Source organism: Protopterus annectens, chromosome 14.part0 (assembly GCF_019279795.1).
Source record: "Protopterus annectens isolate FY-2018-M chromosome 14.part0, PAN1.0, whole genome shotgun sequence".
NCBI classification, from domain to species: Eukaryota; Metazoa; Chordata; order Ceratodontiformes; family Protopteridae; genus Protopterus; species Protopterus annectens.
The window spans coordinates 859,320,643-859,346,361 of NC_056748.1; the positions used below are offsets into that span (position 1 = coordinate 859,320,643).

The 25,719-nt window shown below is 38.0% G+C and overlaps 1 protein-coding gene across 2 annotated transcripts in view; it reads right to left on the reverse strand.

Moving 5' to 3' along the window:
- SPOCK2 (SPARC (osteonectin), cwcv and kazal like domains proteoglycan 2) overlaps positions 1 to 25,719 on the reverse strand; it is a 1,197,555-nt gene that overhangs the window by 10,490 nt on the left and 1,161,346 nt on the right. For both annotated transcript variants that reach the window (XM_044056622.1, XM_044056621.1), the window contains one exon: positions 3,430 to 3,567. In XM_044056622.1, coding sequence (XP_043912557.1) covers positions 3,430 to 3,567 — 138 coding nt within the window. The remainder of the gene's footprint in view (positions 1 to 3,429; positions 3,568 to 25,719) is intronic.

The window sequence follows — 25,719 nt, forward strand, 5'->3', positions numbered from 1 at the left end:
GTTTTATGGTTTTGTTCTAGTTGACAGAGCTTAAGGAGATTTGGGAGTTCTAGCCAATGGGTGAATGAAGGTGAGTTGGATGAGAATTTGGGAATTTTATTATATTTTTTCTATTGTCTTGTGTTGGAAGGCTTGAAGGTTAGTGAAATGGAGGTAGCATAGAGAAAAGTGGGAAGAATTAAAACAATTGCATTATATTTTCTGTTGGGTTCAGTGAGCTAGATTTTGGCTTGGTAGAGCAAGCCAAGTTTTTGATTTGTTGGATGGGAAGATCAAAGGGAGAATGCCTTGGCGAAGCATATAATGTGTAATCCTTGGCACTACTTTTCATTTAAGGTAATAGACCAGATACTTCTTGATGAGAGGGGAGGCCAGCAGTCACTTAAATTAGATCAGCAGGAATTGCTTTGGCAACTTCGGCTGGATGCTTTCCGGGAACCAGGTTTAAATGATGCCTGTTCAATTGCCTGTATCTTGAAATTAAGAAGTTTATGAAGGTAATTTTGCAGGACTGAATATTTAAGTATGCAATATATGAATTTATATTCAATGTCCATTGTGATAGGATGGGACTTGTTTAATCATACCACATTTTGTAAGAGTGATTTGTGGGGAAGTGTAATAAGTGTTACTATTTTTTGCATAATCTGTTTTATTTATATGTTATTTTTGTTTTTGTAGCTAGGTCTTCCATAATTACATATACGTTTTTAAGTATTTTGTATATTCATGTAACATTTAAACATTTAGAAATATGTTTCTTTGGTTTTAACATTTCTGATCAGCTGATTAAGTCATGTGATTTTGCAAGGCTTTTTAAAAAGAACCAATTGTCTCTTGTTCTTAGTCTGAAGAAGTACTGGCACTTGCCTTTACGAAAGCGCTTATGCACATTAAAGTTTTTTAGTTTATTTTTTGTTGCTGTAGTCAGTGGGTTCTTTTTGTCTTTGTCTTATTTTTCCTCGTTTGTCTTATTACAGCATATACCACTTTCATAAGCAGGTATGTGTGCGATTAATATGTGTGTTGAGAGCCAAGATTGTATGGAAGAGAAGGATTGTTGCATTGGCAGTTGGAGTTCATGCATGAATTTGGAGGAACAGGTAATGCTGGAGGTGTTTGCATATAGAGTAATGGTAGAGTTTGTGAACTGAAGAGGAAAACCATAATTAAAAATATTGAATAGGAAACGACCTAATATGGATCCTTGTGGAACCCTACAGGAGAGGCACTGGAAACACTTTGAACTCTGTTGCAGAGGTAAGAGCAGAACCATGTGAGGAAAATTTTGAGAGACTGAGATATAAACATTTTTGAAAAAGCTTATGGCGAAAGGCTGTGTCAAAAGCCGTAGAGAGGTTGAGAAATACTGTAGAATCACAATGAACTGTTATTTCTCTGCAGGTGAAATGTATGTAAAAATGATAGATGAGCTGTGTCAGTGCTGTGAGAAGGACAAAAGCCATATTGTGATGGGAATAGAAGGTTATTAGAGATTAAGCAGTGGAACATTGGAAGTGTATATATTATAAAGTACATATATTTGCCTTTAGCCATTTAAACACAATATTTTAATATATTGATTTTTTCCATCAGATAGTTGATTTATTGAATTTTTCAACTTTTTGTTTATATAAATAATCATTTTTCCTGTCCCTTTTATGCACTGAAGATAGCCAGTGAAGGGGTGAAATATAGTCTACTCTGTTTGGTGGTGTCTAGCTGAATAAAAGTGCATTACTACTGTACTGACTTGGTGTTGTGGATTTTGTTTTGCTACAAGGCTCTATTATTGCCAGGATGAATAATTGCCAACACAGAACAGATCTGCCTGATAGCAAGAATGACTGGACCATTATATACAATGTTTGACAGATACCATAATCCTCTGTGCACAGAGATTTTTATATCTGATTTTCACAGTCCTTCATAGATAAGTAGACCCACTCTGCTCCCATGCTACTATCCTGTGTGGTTTTATAACCCCGAAATTTGTGGTGGACTCTACTCCATGACACTCTGTATTTGTTACTTCCGACCATGAATAAGGGACATGCTTCTGCAGGGCTCCTGAGCTATTCCTGAACTTGGGTACTTTTCCATATAGGTTAAGTAGTTACTGAATGAATAAAACCAGTCTTCATGACATTTCCTTCCTGAATCAGAGGTGAATGCTTCCCATGTTGTCCTCTGCTACTGCAGACTTGTTGCTAAATCGGGAAGAAGATACTGCGATATGCTCTGCTAATGCTGGGCCAACATTTTGGTTAGTCACTGTACTTAGAATGGCTGACACTAATATTAATACAATATGTATGTAAAAGCTGTGTACTTCTTTCTATATTTCATTACATTAACTACATTTTCTTGATGGTAGAAAGAGGCAATAAGCTGACCTAGTGTGCCCTTTTAGCTGAATTTTACACGTTACCTCCCTTACTCCCCCTTTACCCATTTTCCTTGCTTCATGATCTCTTGAATACCTTTAAGGATTCTCTCCCTTCCAGTCCTTCTGGGAGTGTATGCCAGGAGACATCACTCTCTGTACATTTGGAGCTCTAGGAAGTACTTATCTCCACACTCTGATGCATGTGCCTCATCCTTCTCCTTTGTCCTTCTGTTCAGGATGACCTCTTCACATCTCCTTCACATGATCTTGTGCACCAGTATCATGACCCCCTGACTCTTATGGAGAAGAAGAGCTCCAACTCCTTTAGCCTCTAGTTACTTTCCTTCCTTTCCAACCCATCCATCATTCTGATGACTTTTTTTCTGGATTCCTTTCAGCAGCCTGTTCTTTTCCATATAAGGCCTCCAGAATTGCACACAATACTCAAGGCATGGTATGAACAGGGTCTTGTACAACTGAAGTATTAACTCTTTGCTTCTGGAATCTGCTTTCTAAGGATACACTCCAACATTGTCTTTTCTTCTTCCATTGCCCTGTCATGCCTAGTGGTCCAATCCAGATGTGATCAACACCACCAGATCCGTTTCCTGTTCATTGTCTTCTAGCTAAATATACTAGTTTCTGAAAAAGTTCCTGGCAGGATTCTTTTCTTTTATTCACAATATTGTTAATAAGAAGTGAAATAATAATGGATGTAATATGTGTTATGTACCTGCCTTGTAGCTTGTGGCACTTAAACATGGATGCAAAGTTCATCGATGCTCAAAGAAGCTGAGGAAGGTATTTAGAAGCAACCATATTCAGCTTTAGTAAAATTTACAAAGTTGAGTCCTAAACCCTAGATCTAGGAATAGAGTATGAAATCAATATATACTTTCTTGTAGTTATAAGCCTGGCAACACAAGTCCCAGAACGTAATGCTTTGTTTCTGTTTTGCTCCTAAGTCATTAGTGTGTACATTTGGTGCATGTCAACTTGATTAACCACACACAACCTCTTTTCCTATTCATGCTTCTTACCACAGTCTGGCGTTCCATGCATCCGGGTACCACTTAATTCACTTCCATGCTGGTCAACACACCAACACTCGCCATTGTTCTGGTCACACTGCATCTTCCTGTAATATCCATCCTCATCACAGCTAGGAATAAATGTCCCTGAAACAAAACAGGCACAGAAAATCGTTTGTTAAAAGGATTATTATATAAATTGTACAGTAACATTCAAAATCTGCAAATTACCCTCAGGGAAAATACCATGTGGCCATGAGAAGAATCTTTATATCTTATTTGTCTGTTGCTGTATACTAGTATACAGAAGACCGCACTTCATTTTAGAAAGGAGCAGATGAATTTTCTCTTTATTTCTGATTTACATTGATCAAAACTTGTACAAGTTTAAAATTAGGAAAATAACATTTATTTATTTATTTATTTATTTATTTATTTATTTATTTATCTGACATTTGTTAACTGGGTTAGTCTGGCTGGGCAAGCTGTCCTTTTTCAGCAGAGACCCGAGGAGAAAAGCTCCAAATACACTGTTTGCAAAAAAAACAACAAATGAAAAGATTTTTGCAGTTCAGTGAAATATTCAACACGCAAATGGAGGAATTTATACAATACTGTGAAAAATTCAACAAAATAGAGGAAGGAAGTGTTTAACCATTACTCTTAGTCAATATACTTAGATGTACATAATATAACTCTGGAGAGGTACGAGATATGCATGTAAGCTCAATACGGCTAGAAATAAAAATAGTAAGTAAACAAGGGACCAAGACAAAGTAAGGGATAGATAAGTCAGTAGGACAGTCATAGAAATAGGAAGTAATTATGGGACTAGGATATTCTAAAGGAGTGGCTGAGATAGGAGACAAGAAAGGACGGCAGTTAGTGGGAGTGGAAGTGTGGTCTAGATGTTCAGGTGGGGTCATTGCAGGAGCAGATCCAGGACTGCAAGAATTCCTTTAGTGCTGTTTTAAAGCTGTGGATGTTGTCTATTTTGTGTAGTTGGAGAAGAAGGTTGTTCCAGGCAGAGGTGACAGAATGGCTGTAAAGTGTCTTACCAATGGATTTGGATTTAGAGTGCAGCTTACCAGGTCCGAGGTTTATAAAGTAAAAAAATATTGCATAAATATGTTAAATAATTTTGTCTCTGGGATTCAGAAACAATTAATACATTACATTTTGAGAAACAGCATAATGAGGAGCAACACCCTGAGTGAGGCTGATTTAGAGACATAAATTGTGTGAACGAGCTGGCTGGGAAAATACCACTGTTAGTATCACATGCAAATGACTGTACAATGATATGCAGATAAGCTGTATTATGGAAATGAACACGGTTGTGAATTCAAATGAGGATAACTAACTTGCTGTCATGGTTCAAAAATGTACGAAAATGGTGTGATGAACAACTTTGGGCAATGAATTTCTTTACTGTCATTTCCCTGTGAACACAGAAACTGACCATGTTAAGAAGCTAGGAGTAGCATTTGTATTAGACAAACAGCATTTGTTAGGTTATTTCCTGTCAACCAGTGTCCACAATGGTGTGTGCCATCCCCCTCCATTTGGCAGATGAATCCAACGCACCTCACCTACCATCACCTCCATGGAAGACATGTAGTTAAATGCTATTCTGTAGAATGAGACACCAAATGGGAACATGCAGAGATATGCTGTTCTCACATGGAATCTCATGGGATGTATGGAATATCAATACCCGTAGAGAATAATATATGTTGTAGCATGCAGCATTGACCGACCTTGTTACAGAGACCTTTCAGTGCCCATCAGGGGATACAGTGAGTGTTTCATGGGCATCTAACTCACAAGTACTACATCATTTTCTTGATGTCATGCTGCAGCATGTGGAGGAGACTCTGGAGATCCTACAGATTGCATACCACTATGTAGACGCTATGTGAAACAACCTATTCTCTGGGGTTCTAGATGCTTTTGATTGCCCTCACGTTGCCATAGAAGCTCTGCTTGTTCCACATTTCTGCTGAGATATCAACTGGAAGGATTATCTGACAGGTCTTGTGCAATGCATAAGATATTATTTACAGTGCGTCCTTGCACCATACAGGAACTTCCCACTATTCTCACATCCATCACACATGTCAACTCTACCAGTGATTTATGTGGAGCGATATATCCACAGCAATATCTAATTGGCAAATGCACTCAACTCCACTACTATGTTGAACAAACAAGCCAATATGCTGAATGATGTCCATCCATAAAGGTATTCAGTCTTATGTTTTGCAGGTTATGCCAGATAGACCCTGGTGCCATTCAAGACACTGATATGCAAATTACAGAGCATGGTTAAGTTATTATACAACATCACAGTGTTGCAGACTTGCAACACAGTTGGGCATGTATCTGGAGTGCTGAAGGCCTGCTTTCACTACCTACATTTCCCTGGTGGGGCTCTGAAGTATGCTCCAGAGACCTCAAGTAAGATATCTGTCATCTGTACTTTGATGCATAACATTGTGTTACTCAAGCAGTTAGAGCATGGGTTCACTACTGAAAGGCCAAACAGACTGGAGCTGTGGAGAAGGTGCGAGGAGAGGAGTCATTGGAGGAAATGGCTGCAGGTGAACCCCTTACAAGGTTGAAACAGGTGTAATACCTTATGGCATTGGAAAAGAGGCAGGCCCTCCCCAATGATCATACTCAGTATGTAGGATCACTGCAGTGGGCCTTCAACTCATATGAAGTATATGCTAATGAGGCTTTCTTGAGGAGTGGCACATGCTAATCATCCTTGAGCACTTCCCTGGAAGTGCTTGAGGTAAGGCATTTACACAACTTAGCAATTCAGCCAAATGTTTGTGTTCACCCACTACTTCCAATGGGTGAGTTTGTATTAGAGGTAAGAGTGAGGAAGTTTAGTAGACAGGTGGTGGTGTGGAATAGCCAGATCCAGCACTAGGTGACCTAGGCAGTTCCCTGGGGCCTGTTGGCTTGGGGGGGGGTGCTGGCCAGGGACATATCTGCCTTTTGGTAAGGTGTGTGTGTGTGTGTGTGTGTGTGTGTGTGTGTGTGTGTGTGTGTGTGTGTGTGTGTGTGTGTGTGTATATATATATATATATATATATATATATATATATATATGTGAAATGCCATAGTTAGGGATAGCAGGTTAGTTGACTAACTTGCTCAGGCTAATGCCTGCACATTGGTTACAGGAAACAAGAACCTGAATCCTCTATACCAACTACCAGACAACTTAATAGTTTCAGTGTATTTTTCAAGGAATTGTGAGTTTCAGTGCATTTACATGGAATTCTGAGTTTCAAAGGAAGAGTAGTTTACTGTTGGTCATGCTAAGTCTGTTTTCAATGTGCAGCTGTTTTCTTTAGCAAATGGCCATTAGTCTTTGTGCTATACAATTTAAAATCAGTGTTAGCAGCACAATAGGTATACTTACCTTTGGTGTAGAAAGCCGTAGGTCCTACTTCCACACCATGTAGATGAATTGCTGATACTGCAGTGTATCTTAATGGGAGACATGGGGGTGCTGCAGTCCTGAGTGTCTCCTCATTTGCATGAAATGTCTAGTAACTATGAATGTGTTGCTGGTTTGCCAGCCATTCCCTACTGCAGTATTACCAGCTTACCAATTTTTTTTAAATGTGACATAGGCAATTTATTCTTCAAGGGCAGTAGGTACTGAATTTGTAAATCAGACACTGAAATGTAAAGTTTTTGCCAGCAGCAATCTCTTCTTTATAGATTTCTGTAATGTGGAATTATTCAGATGACATTTACGTCTGCAGAGATTGTGCATATTGACTGATATTGGCAGATTGTAATGAAGTTTGAGTGGCCTTTTATGGTTCAAATGTTCTGAAATGGGTAGTTTCATAATTATTGGTTCATATGCTTTGTTTCATTGCCTACTGGGAAAAAAATGTTCAAAACTACAAATTTAAAACATACTCTAACAAGTGGTGTGGTATTATATAAGGGATACAACTTAATACAATCAGTAAGGTGAATCAAAGAACGCATGTATGCATGGTCCTAAAAAATATGTATGCAAGGGTTCTATGGTTTGAAAACAGCCCAATGGTAAACTTAACCTACGACCGGCTAAATGCATTTTCTTTGAATTGGGTTTCAATGCTGTTTCAAGGGCAGAGATATTTGCTGTTCATGCTAAATCAGTTTTTATTCTGAAACTGTACTATTTTGTTTAGCAAATTGGCTGTTAGTGTTTGTGCTATAAAATTTGAAATAATGTTAAATTAAATCCAAATATCTATAATCATTGTAGAAATAAAGAGGAGAATAGTGTGCAGACTGACTGGTCTGACAGTGTACAAGGTAACTAGGGAGAAATCGTCAAGTAATGGGACACGGGAAAGCCTGCTGGGGGGACTGCTGTGTGGGGGGGCAATCCATTACCCTGCCTAGTGCCTCATTTGACCATGATCCAGCAGTGTGTGTGTGTGTGTGTGTGTGTGTGTGTGTGTGTGTGTGTGTGTGTGTGTGTGTGTGTGTGTGTGTGTGTGTGTGTCTCTTTGTATGTGTATGAGTGTGGCTTCAAGTATGCAGAGGAATGAGGGGCTTTAGGTGAGTGAGAGTGCATGCCTGTGTTTGTCTGCAACTGTGTGTCTGCCTGGGTGGTCGCAGTAGGGAATAGATAGGGTAAGAGTGTGTGCGTGCACGCACGTGTGTGTATGTGTGAATGTGAGTGTCCTTGAGCACAGTGGAGTGTGGGGGGTATATGTAACAATGTGTGTGTGAAGGACTGTCGAGTAAAGCCTGCAGTACTGAGAGATGAATACTACACAGCTTGTTTTAATGAAGGGGGGTATATGTAAGAATGTGTGTGTGAAGGACTGTCGAGTGAAGCCTGCAGTACTGAGACATGAATACTACACATCTTGTTTTAATGAAGTCCTATTCTTTTTCAATAGTAAAGATGAAAGTGCTTAACAGTTTGGTGTGTGTTTCAGTAAATTTTATTTTTTAGCACTTGTCAAAGTTAATTTTTTTCCACTGACTGGTGAGGTTGGATTTTGTTAACTATTCCACACTGGTTGCTGTTTTTGTGGTTATAGGGGAATACTAAACACCAGGGATGCTTACAAAGTTAACAGAGCAGCAGTTCTGCAGCATGAAAATATATGGATGGGTGGTGGAGGAGGCAATAGACATCAGGGTTATTTCCAAAGTTAATAGAATAGTAGTTTTGCAGCACAAAAGACATACGGGCTATGGGGACACTAGACACCAATAATTTAAATGATTACAGTAAGCAACAAGAAAAATGGGAAAAAAGCTTTGAACTCTATACACTCAGCATACTAAACAGCTCCTTATCAAGTTTTAGTCCTCTTTGCTAATACTAGACACCAGGAATACTCTTTAAATAGTACCTTATGTCACTGAAAAAAAACGTTAAAGTAAAATGGGAGAAATCATTTCAAGCCCTGCACCCTTGACATCTAAAGCATCGTGTTATGAATCCATAGCCTTACTTCTCTATGCTAACTAAGGAGGGCCCATATTTTTTAAGCTGTAAGTAGTAAGAAACTCTTAATGTTTGGCATTATTGGCTGTCTGCAACAGTCTATGAGTTACAAGGGACAGTGCACATTAAGAGGCAAAATCAGGAGCATTCTGTAAAATCAGGGACAGGTGAGAGGGATTGTGGTGTGTCTATGTGGGGAGGGCATTATACTTGTAAATGGCCTTGAGGAAGACTTCTACACAAAGCTAGGAGGAATTCTAGATGACACTGGAGGAGAATGGTTAAATATTACTTTGAGTCACTTCAAAAGTTAATACAGCAACAGCTCTTTACCAAAGAGAATAAAACAATAATGTCTGGAATTACTGACTGACTGTAATCATCAGTGATTTATCAGGTGCAGGGAAGAAAATACATCAGGGTCATTAAATAAACTCAGACAAGTACAATGTATAGTGGTGCGAGAGTCACTTTGGTGGCCAAAAATACCATCAAAGTTGCAAACCTGTTTTCAGTTTTGCAGATGCCAACTTATTTAGATGGCTTTAAACATTCTGACCCAACACATACAATATGACAGCTTCATGAATCTGCAGCTTTTATTTGACAGTTGTAGATCAAGATATCTATTTAATGTGAAAAGAATGTTTGCATTTGCAGTATTTTATATCTACAATATAAAATTCCCTTCTGAGTGAGGCACAACCATTTTCATAATTGTCATTAAAAGAAGATTCATAAATTTGCACACTCAAAATTCTAGGAGAAACTATGAGAATGACCAGTTTAATCTTTTTGGACACTGTCTCTTATTGTTCTAATGTTCATTATTTTCATACAATGTCTTTCAGCTTTTCCTGGTTAGAGGTCGTCACAGCGGATCATCGGTCCGCAGATTGATTGGCAGTGGTGTTTTTACTGTGCCGAGTTGCCAGCCCAGCGCCCGACCTTCACAGAAGGCACACATATATACACATGCACATACATGCAAGTCTTTAAAACTCACTTGACTGCAGAGAGGACATGCAGACTCCACACAGAAGACACTCCAGCCGAGAATTGAACAAAGCTAACCACTGCACTACCGGGCCTTAATGTTCATTATTTTCATACAAAACTTAAAGCACACACACACACACACAGTAACTCATGAATGCAACAACCTGCCATTTTCGATTCAGAATAATTTTTTTTTCTGTCAAGAAATTGCATTCTAACAGTGCAATATAACTGAATAAAATGAAAGCAAGCCAATTTTTGGCTTTGGCATCACAGAATGACACAAGGACGTGACTAACTGGGTTTGCTCTATTATCACCATGTTGTTTCTGTCGCATTGAAAGCATGAGTGACAGGTTGAGCCTAGGCTTACTGTTATCAGCCTGCTGTTTTATTCTGACTCTGACTCTGCAGTCTTTCTTCAAAATGAACCACATATTTTATTGTGTTCTCGTTTCCTTACATTTCTGAATGTACTGCCCTTCCATCCATCACTGTCTATCCCAGCTTTTATTGCTGAAGGAAATTGATGGTACATGGAGTCTGGGAGAAGCATATAAGCACATTAACCAGTTTTATACAATTAGTGTATCTAATTTGGGGTATACTATTCCAGCTGATTTAGTACATTACCCACTTAATTTATTTGCTGTGTTCTGCAGCACTTCCCAATTTGCAGGGGTAGATATATTGAGGCTCATCTAATTTACTGATGTTGGCTGACAGCACAAGTGAATTATTTCCAGGGAGCGTGCCTTTGCTACCTGCATTACAAAGAACAGATATAATGCACCAGTCAACTGGTACGTTTACTTGTAAAGGATCATCACAATAAACAGTGGATATAGACTAGCTAGCTGTTGAAATAGCTGATGCATGAATTGTCAGAACTGCATATCTATTGGGAGCATTAATTATTTCTAACCTCACTCAGGATACCACTACCCAATGATAGCACATACAGTGAAAACACAGCACAGAACTGAAATGGACATACCTTAGAAAAGGTGATTAATTTCTGGTATTTTTATGAGACAAACTTGGGAGGGAATTTAAGTTTGCAGTGTGGTCAAAAAGTGAAAGAAGACAGCACAGCTCACACTTAATGGTGGGATAACATAATGGTATGTAGAAATTAGTAAGTTGTGATTATATTGATCACATTCTGTATGTTTAACTTGAAATGGCACTTACAAGTAGACAAATAGAGAAAATGGGCTACATAACATGTGTGGTAAAGAAATAGCACATCCAAGAAAAGCTAATTTTAAGTAAATAAACAGAAACAGACAGCAATAATTAGTGAAAGACACTGTGAGGCTTTGCTTTCTTAATGTTACAAAAAACATAAGGGGCTCATACCCGATATCTGTCCACCATCAGTGTGGGGTCTGCATGTTATTCTTTTCTTTTCTGTTTGTGTGCTTTCTTCCTGAGTTATTTGGTTTCTTCCTACCTCTCAAAAACTTGCTGATTGAGTACTATCTCTAAGTTCCTTATATATAGATGTATAGGGGCAGGGGCTGACCACTGCTACAGATTTCTGATGTCTCTGGTGCTCCAATGTCCACTCCCTATGCTATCTTTCTCTGCAGCTCCCATGCCTTTGATAGCTTCCTGTTGTGATGTACAGTGGAAGGGTCTCCCTTCTGGGAGACCTCCTGAATATGGAGAACCTCCATCCTCCACATACAAGCTCTAAGGGGATGAAGTCAGGCAAAGAGCAGTTATATTATAGCTTGTGGTTAGTCTATTTTTCCACAGGACCTACCACCTTCTGTTATTCTAATGTTGCCTAGTACTGTTTTGAGCAGGTAATGAGACATGGCCTGTGAGAACATGCCTGGTTTGGTAGCTAGGGCAGCCTTGCCTTTCCAGCCCTCCTGCATACCCAGCGCAACAACTGCTTCAAGCCCTGACCCCCCACCAGGGCAAAATGAGAAATCTGCCCTCATCATCATGCCACCCACAAGATAAGCATGCCCACCTACCCTGCTACCTCTGTTCGTCTCCTGAATCACTAGTAGATCTAGGGTCACCTGGGCTTTAGCCAAAAGTGGTGGCTAAATTCTCCATATATGCTGCTCAGGTCATGACTGATAAGGCTCCAAGAAGTGCAATACATTTACCTAGCTACTTAATTAATTAACTGATTGATAAATTAATTCTCATACATATATGTACTACTGCAGCTACTAGCCTTTCCTGGCTGAAGTTGTTTTGCCTCATACCACAATGCATGTCCAGTTTTCTTCAGGTCTGTGGCTGTTTTTCTCCTTTACCTGTCTTGTCCCTTTCAGCTTTGCTCACAGCCTCCATGCAACAATCATCTGCCCCCATGTATCTGCATTAACTGTCCTGACAGGCAGCCTAAGGGCTTAAACTTCTTAGTTACTGATATGAAGCATCCCAGCTTTACTTGCCTGCTGTATGTTGTGACACAGACAGCACCAGTAAATTTTAGCAGTTCATGTTGCAGGATAACCCACCACAGAGAGGCAAGCATTACAACTCTCTCTTTAACATTACTCAGCTTTCAGAAATGAACAAACATTTCATCTGATCTGAGGAACTGATTGTTACCACAGTACCTGTCCTATCAAGGGTACCTTTCTTGCACTTTACTGGAACTGTGTCCTAGCTGTCTCACTCCCTAGTATTTGTCCCTAATTTATTATGTGATTCCCTGAATACATGAACGCACCCTAGACTGCACTTCGTCATTTTGAACTTGCATTTCTGTCATTTATTGCTACAAGTGGGTAAATAACCAGGAAGCTCTCCATATCTATATGTACTGTTTCCTTCTTTTCATTCCTGAAAAAATATTCATTCCATTCTTGAACAACTTTAACGTCATCTGAATGCTCAGAATATCTCACCTTCACTTTACTGAAACTCATTTTCATTGTTTCTGACCAAGACGGAAACAAAATAAATCTGCCATTTCCATCCCATACATGAAACTTCTTACCACAGTCCAGGCTCTGCTATGATGTAGAAGATGTGCCAGGCTTCATGCTCTTCTAATAAGACAAAATATAGCAGTAGGAAACCATGTACTGTAGTGTCAGTTGAGGCACCTGGAAGTCTTAGCAGCTTCTTCACCCCAGAAGTGGTCCACAGCTGCAGAAAATCACAGACAAATCATACAGACTGGTGCTGGACTTCTGCAACACTTTCAAGGCTTTTTTGAGTCCATTTAAAGTATATTGCCATCATTAACTTTCCTGATAAGCTGCCATATGAAACCTGCACATCTAAAATGACTTGAATGCTTAGCCTTCTGAAATGAGTTTAGCATTCCAGTCTGTCCAAATTTTCTAACATCACTATCCTCTAAGTGGGTGGCCATGGTGGTGCAGCGTTTAGCATTGCCGCCTCACAGCAAGAGGTTCTCCAGTTCAATCCTCGGCTGGGGTGCCTTCTGCGCGGAGTCTGCATGTCCTCCCTGTGGTCGCGTGGGTTTCCTCTGGGTGCTTTGGTTTCCTCCCACATCCCAAAGACATGCTGTAGGTGGATTGGACACTCTAAATTGGCCCTAGGCATGTGTGTGCCTTCTGTGGAAGGTTGGGCGCTGGGCTGGCAACTCGACACTGTAAAACTCCACTGCCAGTCATGAGCAGACAGGTGATCTGCTGTGGCGACCCCTAACTGGGAAAAGCTGGAAGAAGAAGACAATCCTCTAAGTCTAAAAGTTCCTCAATAGCTAACATACAAATGTGTACTGACATGCACATATGCACACACTTAAAACTACATGCACAAGGACACACATACACATGAACACGTGAACAAATGCTCACAGAAGCACTTTCAGTCTAGTTCTTCCAGCCTTAACTTACAAGGACATATTTAACTATGAAGCCTAAACCTGTTTTCTCATAGTCTTCCTCACTATTACTTATCACCCTTCCATTAACTCATGAAAGTAGATCATACAGTTACCCATATCATATAGCTGTTTTGCAAGGGCCTTTAAAAGTCTTACCCTATCCCTGTTCTATGGATTTCTCAGACTGTCCTTTTTTTTTTCCTGTGTGAAACTCCTTACCTTGCCCCGTGCTGTGTTTTTCTATCCCCATTTGCTGTGTGAAACTCCATTCCTTATGACAAAACATGGCCACCATACAGGAGATGCAGTACTACCAAAATCAGAGTTTATGCGGATTAAGTAAATAGTGAAAGAGATTGCAGAGCTGTATGGCAGGAAGTAGGATGCCTTGGAAGGTAAATAAATTAACATCCATTCTAAAAATTAACAAATGCAAGCTTACTTGAAAAACGGGCTGTTTCTGGAAACTGTTTTGAAGTTTTCTCTTGGTTCAGGAATTGTCTTTGTAATAAAACATTTGCAGTTCTTGGACCAATTTCTTCCCAGGAACAGGTATACTTACTATAGGTGTTCCTTGGAATCAAGCAAGCCCTCTGCATTTTTATACTGTACATAAATAATCTGCCCAAGAATATTACGCATATTAACTGTATTTTGCATGCTTAGCTGTTGTACTACTCTAGTCACATAATTCACCTTGGACCTTAACCTCTTCATTACAAATTGATTTTGCTTTGATTTGAAATTGGTGCATCTGAAAACAACATGAAAATTAACTCATAAAAATCTATTTGGAATTTCCAAAACAATCATCAGACTACAACTTTTTTCCATCATTGTTTTTACATGAACTCTATTTCCTTTTGCTTCACAACAAAAGTATTCACATTTACTATTTCTCCAAACTCTACCTCTTCAAACCTATGCAAGCTTGCTAATAAACACAGTCTTAAATCAACTCAAAACAACATATAAAATCTCCACATTCTCTCAACTGAGGCTCATCAGACAGTAGCTACTGATATCTTACTAACGAGATTAGAATATGCCTTGTATTGCCACACCACTGTCAGCACATAACACTGTTATCTGTGATGCTGCAGTTTATAATTTATCTCCATATTCTTTTCCATTTCTTCAATACCTTCTCTACAAGTAACTCCTATCATATAGATTGAAGTATTTATACTGATTCCGAATGTCGTATGCCTGTATCATCTCACTTCACTCTTTGATTTCATCTAGTGTTAAAAGTTTTAATTCCTTTCACCTGTTTTCATAAATTTTTCCTCCACTCATTTTAAAAGCATTATTGCCTTTCACTGAACTGCCATCAATTCTTGCTTTTGGTTCCAGTCATAGCTGGAAACAGTCACAGGACTAGAGCATCCACCCAATTAATATATAGACAAAGAAACAAAGAAATAAATGCAACACTTTTATTTATTGTATCAAATCTTTCAAAATCTCCAAAACTGCCTTGCTACCAATGCTCGAGAAAAAGAGTAGAAAATGAGTACAAATAAAAACACAAGCTACCACTTCTAATACAAATAGTAGTTTTGCTTTCATTCCATTCTGGCAAATGCTTCAAGAATAGCCTCTAATACCCTAATTGCCTTGGCCACAGCTTTTTTTCCAGTTTTTGCCTCTGTTTCCTTTCTGCAGTCATTCTCACTGAATACATTTTCTTGATGTACATTGCCCAAAATGAATCCACATGTCAGCGTTACATGTTGGGATTATTAAGTTCCAGCGGTAACAATTTACATTTAATTGCATTAACCCTCGTTTTCATTTTTTTTTTCTATATGGAGAGGAACAAAAATTTACTAAGCAGCCCTGAAAGCCCCTTACTTGTACCAACACTGATAACCCAATAGCAGATTGAATTTCTGGAGTTGGTATATTTAAGTAGGGGGTGTGGGGGGCATAGCCCCCCCCCCATTATATATACTGTTTTAAGATTTATTTATTTTTTTTTTTGTGGAACAGCGATTTTTTTCCCTGGGAAAAAAATTGCTGTTCCGAGTGTTCGGGATTGTAAGCTTTCACTTAAATAGGGTCAATGAATCAGCGTTCGCTTTTTTAAGCATTCGCTGATTCCATATAGACCCTATATATATATATATATATATATATATATATATATATATATATATATATATATTTATTATTATACTGAGTCCCCACAGAAAAGAGAAAGAACATAACATGATCATCAAACCTGAAGTTAACATACATAATAAAAAGTGTCTAGATACTTTGTATCTTATATTTTCCCAACTAGTCAGATTGTTTATATTCTTGTTAGTGCCAGATTATTTGTATAAATGCACAAGCATTTTTCTCAAATAATACTACATCATTTCTAATAATTTTACCTATCTGCACTTGAATAAAATGAAGATATTCATAAAATATAACCAGACTGACAGGCAATCCATGATACAGTAACTAAATCAATATTTTTATTATTTTTTAGTCATAGTTTGAAATGTTTACACAGTATTTGATTATATTCTACAATCATGTAATAGTTCTGTCTGTTACACTCTAATATATATATATATATATATATATATATATATATATATATATATATATATTTAACTTACCTACTGTTAATGAGGAGAGAGTTTAGAAATAAAAGGGAATAAAACCATATCCTTCATTCTTGATTAGCACACGCTCTACCTTGAGAATTTCAGCACGACCACATACTGTATATTTTTTACACTCAATCAATGTGTATATATACTTTTTTATATTTGGACAGTTAGATTAAGTATATGGTATTGTAGTAACATCTTTGTTTCAACTTAATTGTCATAATAAAATATTTCAAAGGCCATGTCCTTGGAATGATTCCCGCTGACTAAATTATTCTCATACTTTGTCTGTGTGTGACTAAATGAAGTGAAATATTTTCACACTGTCAGAATATATATTTATTTGTTTAAATAACTAGATTATTTACATAGGAGTATATCATTCACTGATAGTAAATGGAAAATAAATTACTGCCATGTCATTCAACATTACTTCAAAATAAACAGCCATAAAATGTTATGGGAGCATATTCTTCCAATAGTTTTCACTGATCAAATTATGCCTACACTTCCCATCTGACTTCATTTAAGATAATTGGATACTACGATAATAACATCATCCTATGCCTTCCAAATTTATAAGAAAATTAAAAATGTAAATCTCACCTTTTTTCTCACTGACTGACTGAAAAAATCATTCACGCTGTCATACCAATGTACTCCTAGCACTAAAAACAAAGACATGAATATTTTCTTCCTTTTAGTTTGCTCTTTATTTTCTTCATCCTCCACTTCAATATTCCTCGCAGTATTCTTCTGTCTTGAAAGACCAGTGCAGTCATTCATAGCAGTTCCATTGGTGATTCCTTTATCCCAGCAACTACATCATTGGGTTTCTCAAAAATAACATTCTGTCAGACAAAAATACCTTTAATATAGCTGGAAAACATCAACGAATTTATTCGATATAGAACACGTCTGGAATAAATAATGATAGTAATTATAGAATTTTGCTGTTAAGAAAGATTTGACTTTAAAGTATAACAAATAGCTCAAGCATGTGAAACAGTTCACAGAAGAATGTTGGATTTGCATAAACATGTTTTAGAAGTTTCTTGCAGAATGTCAGAGATGCATAGATCTCATATAGCAATGCACATTTTAATTACCCCTATTTGTACACTGCACTGCAATTCTTTAACTTCTATATGTATAAATTTTTTTCAGAATCTATTTCAATTAGAAATGGAACTCACCAGTGTTGTCTTTTGTTATGACGTAACTTCATATTATATATAGATTTTTTAAAGGTCATTTAATTTCTACTACTACTGCTATTCACTTCCTCAGTCTGAAGGTATTTTACTACATTTTGTAGCTTTTGATGATAAACCTTTATTATTTCTCTTAAAGCTGACATTACTATTTGTTTCCCAAACCTGAAGAACACCTTATCACCTTTTTTTTCTGATGGTGTTAACGTTTGCTTTAATTCCCTCTACAAAGTAATTCTTAAGTTCATAGCTATTACTGAAACCCTTTTTCTTTTACTCTATCATTTACATCTGAATAAATGTATTTAATTTTGTTTTTTACATAACTATGCTATCTTAAACCATTTTGATTTCTCTGGAATAAATATCTTTGCTACTTTAATGTACTTTAATATAACATTTTACAAAAGTCATTTATCTGTTATTAAACGTAGGAATACAATTCAAGAGGATATAATTTTAGTAAGGGAGGAAATATTTACCACCATTATTGAATCTCATCAAGGGTCTGTACCTCTGAGGATTTTTTGGGTGGACATCCTGCAGAAAAACATGCAGAAAACTAAACATATCTCCCCTGTTGTTAAAGGCCCCCAGCATGAATGGCAGGATTTAACTCAGGGTTTGTTTAATGCTTTAATGGCCTTGAATCCTCCTGAAAGGGTGTCTGTCCCTGCTTCCTCCTGTTAAGAGACCTAGGTGATTGGATTCTTTGGATGAGGACTTGGATTCTGGAAAAAAATCCGTGGCTTATTCTTCCCAAATTCCTTCCCTTCTGGGCTATGGTTTGGAGGAGGAAGACTCTTTGAGTCTACGATCTTCCTTGGAAGAGTTATCATTTGGGGATACTATTGCCCACATGAGGGAGTGTTTTAAGTGGCACTGTTCTTAGGTGTCTGACTTTCAAAAAGGGTACCATGAGCTCCTACAAATGGAGTTTCCCAAACCATCAGTTATCCCTCCTGTATTGGCTGCCCTTTTAGACACCTTTTCTGTTGCCTCTGTAGCTCCTGACTCTCAGCCTCTATTGCTGAAGAAACCTGGTAGGTTCTACAAGGTCATAATAACACATAAAAAAGTAAATAATAAAACAACCCCCCTCCCACAATAATACAGAGCCACTGAATAGATGCAAATTGAATTTTACTGACGTTCTGGAACCTCAGCTAAATGCTTTCAAAGGAATAACTCTAGTGACACCAAGCATCAAATTAAATATGATCAAACATCAAGTAACTAATTCAAACCAATTAACATATTTAATGTGCTAATAACATTTATCAACAATGCTGATATTGAATTAAATATTTTCCTTTCCATTATATTACATAATGCATAAATACTATACAAGCAATAAAATCAAATATTGAGATTCATGTCTAAATTTAATCCTCCTGGTATTAATGTCCTATAATTTAATGTAAACCTACTTTCTAATTCTAACAATTTCTGTATGAAGTTACCCCCTACCTTCTACGTGTGGTTTGGCCAACACACAAAAAAACAAACTATCATCATGTCCCCCCTGTACCATGTGAAAATGATCGGCTATTGGACTATCCAAATGTTTATTTCTAATATCTCATAACTATTCTAATATTCAGACTTTTACCGTTCTTTTTGTTTGACCTATATACCACTTAGTGGAAACACAACCACGTCCCACTAAATAAACCACCCCTACATGAACAACAGTTGAAATAGTCAACAGGACCATACTTCCTGCCATTTATCTCGCAACCAGAAATGTTCTTGACCCTTCCACACACCCTACATTTTCCACAGCCATACACTCCTGCCTTCTTTACCCCTCCTACTACACCTTTAGAGTTCAAAATTTCCTTTAAATTGCTGAGTCTTCCATAGGAAAAAGTCACCTTCTTAGGAAACAGGCCACCCATTACTTCATCATAACATACTAAAGGCCATAAACTTTCTACTACTTGCTTCTTCATAACTGAAAAAGGGGAAAATTTGGTAACAGAAAATATCCTATCCCCCTTATCCTTTGATATGTCTCCCCTGAGTGACCTACTCTTATCCAGCCTAGTAGTGGTAAATAAAATCCCACTACCACCTTTTATTCTATTTAATTCAACCTCAGCATTGTTGATAAATGTTATTAGCACTTTAAATATATTAATTAATCTGAACTAATTAATTGATGATGTTTGATCATATTTAAATGGCTGCTTGGCATCATGAGAGTTATTCCTTTGAAGGCATTTAGCCGAGGTATGAGAATGCCAGTAAAGTTCAGTTTGCAGTTTTTAACTGGCTCCGTATTATTAGGTTCTACAAGGTGCCTGAGGACTGCATGTTTTTGTACAGTTGTCCTCTTGCTGATCCTTCAGTGGTCTCAGTTTCTTCTGACAAACCCTCTATAAGTTATTACCATCTACTAAGCTCCTTCCTTCTGATAAGGATGGCCGAGCTGTAGAAAGGCTGGGCAAGCAAATTTATAGTGCTGCCACCCTGTCTTTTAGGGCCATGAATTACCTGACTCATATGACCAGGTATGTTTTGGCTCTTCTTTCCCAGGTTTCTCAGGTGGTGTCTGACATTCTGGATTCTGATGGGAAGGATTCTGCCATTTCCCTGATGGGGTCCACTTCTCAGGTTGCCCATCACTAAATAAAGTGCAGCTATGATGCAGCAGTTGCCTCTTCCAGGGCTGCTGATTTTGTTTCATTGATGAGGCATTATTCTTGACTATGTCTTCAGGCTTTACCTGATGATATTAAGGTAAGCTGTTGGATGCCCCACTGGATAACAAAAATATCTTTGGGACAGTTGTTGCTGACCTATTTCTCTCCAGGATAACGGTAAGGCCTTGCAGGAACTTAAACATATTTTGTATCCCCTATCCCCAAATTCCAAAGGGGTTATCCTTCTAAGTCTGCTTTTGCTTACAGACAGACTCACCCTCCTCGTAAAGGTCAGAACTGTTCTAGTGAGCTCCTCCTGCTAAGTCTAGTCAGACTCTTTTTTTCTCAGGAATCTTCTTTTCAGGACAAGCTTGTTTCTGTTTGACTTTAGGCCATCCCTTCCCCTCAGCCAGGTCTCCTTGTCTCTTTACCTTTCTTTATCTCTTCCAAATTGGCATTGGATCACCTCAGACTCTTGGGTACTGTTTATTATTCTTCAGGGATATTTAATTCTTTTGAAATGCCTTTCCCCCTTTTCAGACATTCCTTAACCTCCTTGAGAGTAGTTTCCTCACTTTACAGAGATTCTGCAATCCCTTTTGAATCTGGGCAGCATTTAGCTCATTTCACCTGCCTAGATAGGGAAGGGGTTTTACTCCAGAATGTTTTTGGTTCTTCGGAAGGAGGGTACATGGAGAAAAATTCTGGATCTTTATCTGCTCAACGCCTTTCTCAATGTTCCTTCTTTCCAGGTGTTATCTCCTACTATTTTATTTTATTACTTTTATTAACATTTGTTTACTAGGAAAGTTGACTGGAACAGAGCCCATTTTCAGCAGAGGCCTGTGAAGAAATTCTCCAGATGCATGTCTTTGGAATGTGAGAGGAAACAAGAGCACCCAGAAGAAACCCAGTCGAATGCAGGGAGGACATGCAAATTCTGTACAGAAGGCACCCCAGCTGAGAATTGAACCAGAGAACCTCTTGCTGTGAGGCAACAATGCTAACCACTGCACAAGTGTGGGATTTCTTTTCACAGCTTGTTTCCTCTTGTTCTTCCCCAGTCCTTTTTGGTCTCTTTAGATCTCAAGGATGCATACCTTCACATCACCATTCACCCTCTTTTCAGTTCTCTGCTTTGCCCTTTGGCCATTCTACTCCCCCAAGGGTATTCACCAAATGCAACACTCCTGTAATTGCTTTTTGCAGACTTTGGGGACACAGATTTTTTCCCTATCTAGACTACCTATTCATTCAAGCTCCTTCTCCCAGCAGTCTGTTGTCTTCTACACAGTCTGGGGTTCACCATAAACTTCCAGATGTTAGTCCTGATGCCTTCCTGGGATCATGTTTTCCTTGGATGAAGGCTTCAGCCCATTCCCACATTGGCATCTCTCCCTGCTCCAAAGGTTCTGCTTCTGACAACCTTTTTCCAGTCTCTATGTCCTCTGTCACGGCCAGGGAATTTCTCAAGGTTTTGGGCTTTATGACCTTCACTATTCCCGTGCTCCCTCTTGCCAGACTCCATATGAAGTAATTTCAATTGCACCTCATGTCAGTGTGGCTCCAACATTGCCACCCCAGGATTTACCTGTTATTTTTCTTCATTGTCTCAAACTCAAGCTTCAGTGGTGGATTTATCATCTCTCTCTCAGTCCAGGACTTTCCTTTTCAGGCTCTGACTTTCTCTCAGGAGCTGTTGACAGACACCTCAGTTGTGGTGGGGGGGTGCCTTATGTGGTCCCCTAAAGGTCCAGGGTCTCTGGCTTCCTCATTAAAGGTCACACTATATCAACACACAAGAAAAGACAGCTCTGTTTCTGACTCTGCAAGCTTTAGATTCCTTTTTTCATCCCAGGACCCTCAATATCTTCACAGACAATATCACTACGATGTGGTATGTCAACAAACAGGGGGACAACAAGGTCTGATCTCCTTTTCAAACTAGCTCTTCAAGTCTGGGATCGAGCTATCCAATGTCAAATGATTCTTTAGGTGGTTTACATTACCTTAGAGCACAATCTTATGACAGATTATTTGAGCAGGTCCATAACACAAGCTTGTGAATGGATGCTTTACAGAGATGTGTTTGTGGATATTATCCATTGGTGGGGTATTCATCAGGTAGATCTTTTCACCTCCCCTCTGAACATATAATTTCCTCTATTCTGTTCCAGATTTCCAAGCCCTCTGGCTGTTTTTGTATGCTTCTCCCCTTCCTCTGTTGCCAAAAATTCCCCACAGGATTAGGCAGGACTCCCCAATCTTGCTGGTGACTCCCTTTTGGCTCAGACAACATTGGTTCCCCCTTCTTTCTCACTTGGCCAGGGGCAATCACCACGTTACCTCATCAGGTGGACAATGACTCTCTAATTCATCATTACCTGTCCACTCTTCAACTGACACTGTGGGTGATAGGGTTTTGATCCCTTTTAGGCATGTTTTTTTTTTCTGAGGACATGCTCTGGGTTCTGCAAGAGGCCAGCAAACCCACTACCAGAAAGTCATATATGTCCAAATGGAAAAGATTTTCTGTCTGGTGCCTCTCCCACCATCAGGATCCCCTATGTGTGGAGGCTCCTCTGGATCTTTCTTTTATTTGTGTGATCTGCTTCATATTGATTTAGCATATTCTTCAGTTAAAGCTCACATATCAGCAATTTCTATTTGTCTGCCCTTGAATCCTCCTCTGGCCTCTCGGTTTCAGGCCAAGCAATTTCTTAAATGTAAAACACAACGAATGGAAAATGGAGAAAAAATGAAAAACTAGTAACACAAAGTGTTCTCCGTTGTACAGGATCCAATAAAGGCAGTCTCACGAACCGTTGATGGATAATCAAAGTAATATCCGTAATTCTCCGTCAGAAAGACTATTCAGTCCACAAACAGTAATTTTACAAAATTTATTAAAATACAATGCGATGTAGATTTAGCGCTTTCATTTCCAATACAGGAAACTTCATCAAAATGAATAGCATTGTTCTACTTGCATATTTATATTGTTCTGTACTTAATTAATTTATTGCAATTAAGTCATTTTAATTAAGACGTTCAAACCACTGTAGTTAAAAATAAATAAAGGTACAGTGCTCCATATAACAAGACAAGACAAGACGTGAAATATGTGCAATAGATTCATAAGTGTAATAACACTAAAAATATATATATATACATATGTTATCATACATCATTGGAAAACTGTGTGTTTTGGAATTTTTTGTTGTATGAAAACTTTATAAAGAAAAACTTTCTAAAGACAAACATGTAAACAGTACAACATCAAAATTAAACTGTGATGTATGTATGATATAATAGTATGGACAACCAGTCTCTTCAACTAAAGTTCATAATATAATCAGTCTCTTCAACTAGAGTTCATAATATAATGATCCTAATATATACCCCTCATTTTTTAATATAAAACACAAATATATAATAAATAAATTTGATAATGTGTTTGAATTGATGTCTAAAATTAATTTAATGTAATAGTAATATAATAATAATAATATAGTAAAATAGCATATAATAAAATTGTAATAATAATAATAAATTTGATGTTGATATTATAACAAATAAATAATTAGTTAATGAACTGTTTAGTTCTTTTTCATGACCTTTCTTTTGTTAATTTTAACTTGGTTTTGAAGAAACTGATTATATATTATATTAAAAATTTTATTTTTTGTGATCGACCGGGTCCCTTAAAATGAGAAAGGTGGAGATGACAAGATTCTTTTGGAGGTAAAAGAATGTTTGTGGCAATTGAAACTTGATGTCGCTAGACTACCTGGTATAAATGAACATATCTCTAATGCTAGTATATTGAAATACAGATCTCATTGTATTTGATTAAAGTGTTATTTTATATAGGATTTTAAAATATTTAAATAGTAAATCAATTGGTACATAGTAGAAAAAATTTTTAGATGATGATTTTATTATCTTATTATAGGCAGTTAATGTAATGTTTGTATTAGTTTGTATAAGGTATTAATTGAAGTTTTTATGATTGGTTTCTTTAAATAGAGGGGTGTTGCTTTGGGTATAACATGTGATAAAAGCTGAATTAATGAAATGGTTTTTACACTCTGATAATGCCCGATATTGTGAATGGGTGAAAGCGCTAAGTGTTTGCAGTTTTGTTTCCAATAAAGCCTTAAAACTTCCGTGGAGCTGGTCGGTTTTTGTTTTATTTGTCAAGATATGTCTGTTCAAGTGATTTATCCACATCTACCTATCTGTACAATTTTGAAGAATTTTAATGCTAAACTAAAAAAATACTAAATTACTAATATGGATTAATAATTATACAGATCAGCAGGATATTTACCTTCCTTCAGCAGGAATATGACAGACAGTATCTAAGTGCAGTTTATTGACTATCCTTTTAAAATTGCCCTTTGAAAGAGGTTTCCCCTCACCTCCAAGAGCCCCTACACAATGGCTGCACTCCATGCATCCAATTGCTTTATTTGTTCTGCAGGGGCAGGAGCTAGCATTCCACAGAGTAAGTAATGACCCCATAGCCCATTGATTCTCACCCACTCAGGAAGACCTGTTGGCCCCTCCATTCTCTCAGCAGTGAGAGATGGATGGTTGTGAATAATTCAGCTACCTGCTCCCTCAGTGCAGCCTACCCTAGGCTGCCTGCAGCCTCCTAATGGCTGCCTACATGGGGGAGGTTCTCCAACACACACACACACACACACACACACACACACACACACACACACACACACACACACACACTTCCCATTCCCTGACTCGGCATGATAGTTCCAGCCTGATTTAGTGCACACCAACATAGGCCACTACTGTCAACCATCACTAGGTGTCATTGATATCATGGGCCTAGCAGCCTCCCTCCACAGAGGATGAGCAAGCTGGTGTCAGTTACTCTAGCTTATCTTCACCTTCCCCAGTCCTTCAGACATAGGCTGTCATTGTAGCTAGGGATACATCTCTCTATGTCATTGAGCTGGCGTCTGCAATATTTTTTTTTTACTAGGAATAATACCAGTTATACAATTCAGTGGTTAACTTCTCTGTGCCAAATTCCTCCTCCGATTTATGGGAGCATATAGCTGCAATACTCTCTGCTTCTGCATATGCATTTAATCTTGACTGTATTTCTGATGCAATTGATGATAATTTCAGGGTACACAAAAGGGTCTGGCTGCACAGGAGGTCACCAGAGCAGAAATTCTAAAACAATTTTTTTGTAATGCTATCTATAGAAAAAATTGGTACCCTTGTGCTATCTCTCAGAAAATAAATATATTCTGCTTTCTTATTTCACTACGTATTTGCTACTATATTTATGGAGCATATGCTTCTGGCTAAGTAGAACTTTCCCTTCCTCAGCTGCACTGTGAATTCAGCTCGGGACATTCAATTTTTAGTTCATTTGTTTAAGCTTCTATAAGAGTTCTATTTCACTTCACTGACTCTGTGTGTATTTAGTTTCAATATATGTGACTCAGTACTGTAACTGTTA